We start from the raw sequence: 5000 nt of genomic DNA on the forward strand, positions 1-5000 counted from the left end.
CCAGCAGAGAGAAACCAGCAGAGAGAGACCAGCAGAGAGAAACCAGCAGAGAGAGACCAGCAGAGAGAGACCAGCAGAGAGAGACCAGTACCGAGCTCATCGAACTGTGTGTCCACTCCTCCCGGGCCCGGGACAGAACACACCAGCCGGGCCTTCAGGTAGGTGGTCCAGCGGTTAATCAGACTCCTCTTCCCCCCGACATCATTCTGACACACACACACACACACACAAACACACACACACACACACACACACACACACAATGAGTTATCTTACAGGCATGTTATAACTGGTAATGACTTAGTTATAACTGGTATTGATCTGGTAATTACTTATTTATTACTTATTACTTATTAACAACTAGTATTTCCTAGTCTTTGTTACCAGAACACCCAGTAAGTAACCCAGATGTCAGCCGGTGTGTAAAGCAAGCTAAATCAAGCAAACCTAAAATATTTGACAATTCACACTCTGCTTCCACCAGGGGAGGCACATGTTTGATACCATTCCTCATTCCGTTCCATGCATTACAATGAGCCCGTCCTCCGATTTCTACCTCCACCAGCCTCCCCAGACTCCCACCCAGCCTGTTAGCGTATAGACAGAAGGCCCTGCTCACCTTGCAGACCCGGGCCACCCGGCTGTAGACACGCTTGTCCCCCTGGCTGGACTCCACCGCCGTCTCCCTGAAGAAGAAGTAGACCTTGTCATCGTCCAGGCTGTGGGTGTCTGGGATGGAGAAGGAACCCACAAACTCTGGCTCTGGAGGGGGGGGGGGGGGGGGGGGGGGTACACAACAGCATTACCATGACTGTATGGACACACACACACACACACACACACACACAAAACTGTCATATTATCAATAAGATAATAAGTCTCCTTATTCTCAATAAGATAAGGAAGTCTCGTCCTTCCTGTCCTCCTCACCGTTGAGCCAGTGGTCATGGTAGGCCTCTGTGCGTATGTAGTGCTGGTTGCTGCTGTGGACCGAGGTCCGGAAGATGGCCGTGTTGGTGCCCATGAAGTCCACCGAGGTCCCAGCATACAGGTCTCCATCTGGGGGGAGACAGGGCCAGAGACAGGGCCAGAGACAGGGTTAGAGACAGGGCCAGAGACAGGGTCAGAGACAGGGTCACAGGGCCAGAGACAGGGCCAGAGACAGGGTCAGAGACAGGGTCAGAGACAGGGTCACAGGGCCAGAGACAGGGTCAGAGACAGGGTCACAGGGTCAGAGACAGGGTCAGAGACAGGGCCACAGGGCCAGGGACAGGGTCAGAGACAGGGTCAGAGACAGGGTCACAGGGTCAGAGACAGGGCCACAGGGCCAGGGACAGGGTCAGAGACAGGGTCAGAGACAGGGCCACAGGGCCAGGGACAGGGTCAGGGACAGGGTCAGAGACAGGGTCAGAGACAGGGCCACAGGGTCAGAGACAGGGTCAGAGACAGGGTCAGAGACAGGGCCAGGGACAGGGTCAGAGACAGGGCCAGGGACAGGGTCAGAGACAGGGTCAGAGACAGGGTCACAGGGTCAGAGACAGGGTCAGAGACAGGGCCAGGGACAGGGTCAGAGACAGGGCCAGGGACAGGGTCAGAGACAGGGTCAGAGACAGGGTCACAGGGCCAGGGACAGGGTCAGAGACAGGGCCAGAGACAGGGTCAGAGACAGGGCCACAGGGTCAGAGACAGGGCCAGGGACAGGGTCAGAGACAGGGTCAGAGACAGGGCCACAGGGCCAGGGACAGGGTCAGAGACAGGGTCAGAGACAGGGTCAGAGACAGGGCCACAGGGCCAGGGACAGGGTCAGAGACAGGGCCACAGGGCCAGGGACAGGGTCAGAGACAGGGTCAGAGACAGGGCCACAGGGTCAGAGACAGGGTCAGAGACAGGGTCACAGGGCCAGGGACAGGGTCAGGGACAGGGTCAGAGACAGGGTCAGAGACAGGGCCAGGGACAGGGTCAGAGACAGGGCCAGGGACAGGGTCAGAGACAGGGCCAGGGACAGGGTCAGAGACAGGGTCAGAGACAGGGTCAGAGACAGGGTCACAGGGTCAGAGACAGGGTCACAGGGTCAGAGACAGGGTCAGAGACAGGGTCAGAGACAGGGCCACAGGGCCAGGGACAGGGTCAGAGACAGGGCCAGGGACAGGGCCAGGAACAGGGTCAGAGACAGGGTCAGAGACAGGGCCAGAGACAGGGTCACAGGGTCAGAGACAGGGCCAGGGAGGAGGCTGTCTGAGGAGCACATATACTTCTGGAAATACAGTGTTTGTTTTCTAAATACCCTTCTTCAAGGATCAGTAGGAGGAGTTTGGTTTATATATATATAGTATATCTACACTGGAGTCACGAAAATAAAGCCTCAATCTCTGTTAAATTGTAATGAATTGTAAAGTGAATCGAGTTATTTTCATATTTTGGGGCCTATTATAACCTCTGTGTATTATAACCTCTGTATGTTATAACCTCTCTGTATTATAACCTCTGTGTATTATAACCTCTGTGTATTATAACCTCTGTGTATTATAACCTCTGTGTATTATAACCTCTGTATGTTAAACCTCTGTGTATTATAACCTCTGTGTATTATAACCTCTGTGTATTATAACCTCTGTATGTTAAACCTCTCTGTATTATAACCTCTGTATGTTAAACCTCTGTGTATTATAACCTCTCTGTATTATAACCTCTATGTATTATAACCTCTATGTATTATAACCTCTGTATGTTATAACCTCTGTGTATTATAACCTCTGTGTATTATAACCTCTATGTATTATAACCTCTATGTATTATAACCTCTGTATGTTATAACCTCTGTGTATTATAACCTCTGTGTATTATAACCTCTGTGTATTATAACCTCTGTATGTCATAACCTCTGTATATCATAACCTCTGTATGTTATAACCTTTGTATGTTATAACCTCTGTATGTTATAACCTCTGTGTATTATAACCTCTGTATGTTATAACCTCTGTATGTTATAACCTCTGTATGTGAAGGCTTAGAAACAAAGAGGGCTGCTTTGGAAACTGTAACCTAGAACTACATATATAACTAGAATGTACATGTGAATATGATATTCAGCCAGGGGAGGCTGGGGGAGGTAGAAATCGGAGGCTGGGCTCATTCTAATGCATGGAATGGAAGTAGGAATGGTATCAAACACATTGTAACGCATCCGTTCCATGCATTACAATGAGCCCGTCCCTCCGATTCCTACCTCCCCCAGCCTCCCCCAGCCTCCCCTGGGTTCAGCATATGCTTGTGGGTCTTCAAACACGCGCGCTGTGAAACTCTGAACCGGCAAGGAAGGTTCCGTCCCCAGCGGCAGCCTGGAATTAGACACCATGTGTTTAGTGTCCAGAGCTGAGCTGGTGTGAAGGCGATAGACGTCCCCTCTGGAACAGGAGAGTCAGTCATGTGGTTCCTCTCCTCTCACTCCTCCCGTCCGGACCACCCTACACGTCTGAGTTGAAGCTGTGAAGTCACCCCTCCAGCTGAAACACCCCCACCTGCCCCCACCTGCCCCCACCTGCCTCATTTAATCGCTCGCTTGTCGGTGGTGCAGCTGGTCAATGTCGGGGTTTTCGGAGTGCGGTCATGTGTGTTCCAGCCTTTTTGGGTTCAATGTAGAACTCTTTGGGTTCCATTTAGAACCTTCTGTGGAAAGGGTTCACCATCAAACCCAAAAGGGTTCTACTTGGAACCCAAAGAATTCTACATGAAACCCAAAAGGATTCTTCAAAGGGTTCCCCTACAGGGACCAATGAAGAACCTTGTTCTAGCACCCTGAGCTGAGACTAGCACCCTGAGAGGACCAGAGACTCACCCGTCAGCCTGGCAGTGAAGGAGTCGTGGGGGCTGAAGGGACACTTCCCCCTCCCTGACTCCACAGCCTGGGACAGCAGGCGGAATGAAGGTTCCTAGGACACACACAGAGAGGGGTTATAACCTATACACACACACACACATACACACACACACACACACACACACACAGACACAGAGGCCCGTCTCACCTCGATGCTGTGTCCCAGGTGGATGTAGGTGCAGAGGGGGTGGTAGGAGCCGGTCCCACAGGCGTAGACATGGGTCTTATTGAAGGGCTGCAGCAGCCTCACGAAGTTACCACAGTCAGTCTGAGGAGACAACACCAACACCAACACCAACACTGTTACCACAGTCAGTCTGAGGAGACAACACCAACACCAACACTGTTACCACAGTCAGTCTGAGGAGACAACACCAACACCAACACCAACACTGTTACCACAGTCAGTCTGAGGAGACAACACCAACACCAACACCAACACCAACACCAACACTGTTACCACAGTCAGTCTGAGGAGACAACACCAACACCAACACCAACACCAACACCAACACCAACACCAACACCAACACCAACACCAACACCAACACTGTTACCACAGTCAGTCTGAGAAGACAACACCAACACCAACACCAACACCAACACCAACATCAACACCAACACCAACACCAACACCAACACCAACACCAACACTGAGACATGGAGGAGAGAGATGGACATCAACATGGAGGAGAGAGATGGACATCAACATGGAGGAGAGGGATGGACATCAACATGGAGGAGAGAGATGGACATCAACATGGAGGAGAGGGATGGACATCAACATGGAGGAGAGGGATGGACATCAACATGGAGGAGAGGGATGGACATCAACATGGAGGAGAGGGATGGACATCAACATGGAGGAGAGGGATGGACATCAACATGGAGGAGAGGGATGGACATCAACATGGAGGAGAGGGATGGACATCAACATGGAGGAGAGAGATGGACATCAACATGGAGGAGAGGGATGGACATCAACATGGAGGAGAGGGATGGACATCAACATGGAGGAGAGGGATGGACATCAACATGGAGGAGAGGGATGGACATCAACTCACGAACGGCAAAGGGGTTACGGAACATTCACCACCTAGAGCACTAAGTGTTTTATGTGGTG

The 5000-nt window shown here is 51.4% G+C and overlaps 1 protein-coding gene across 1 annotated transcript in view; it reads right to left on the reverse strand.

Annotated features, from left to right (window-relative positions):
• Positions 1-5000, reverse strand: part of LOC310803334 (semaphorin-3D) — a gene marked incomplete at its 3' end in the record, with an annotated part of 17504 nt that overhangs the window by 10934 nt on the left and 1570 nt on the right. The window contains exons 3-7 of the mRNA XM_083668071.1: positions 4026-4145; positions 3836-3929; positions 931-1059; positions 620-762; positions 92-206 (exon numbers count right to left, since the gene is read on the reverse strand). Coding sequence (XP_083524197.1) covers positions 92-206; positions 620-762; positions 931-1059; positions 3836-3929; positions 4026-4145 — 601 coding nt within the window. The remainder of the gene's footprint in view (positions 1-91; positions 207-619; positions 763-930; positions 1060-3835; positions 3930-4025; positions 4146-5000) is intronic.

This window comes from Argentina silus, assembly GCF_951799395.1.
Source record: "Argentina silus genome assembly, chromosome: 4".
NCBI classification, from domain to species: Eukaryota; Metazoa; Chordata; class Actinopteri; order Argentiniformes; family Argentinidae; genus Argentina; species Argentina silus.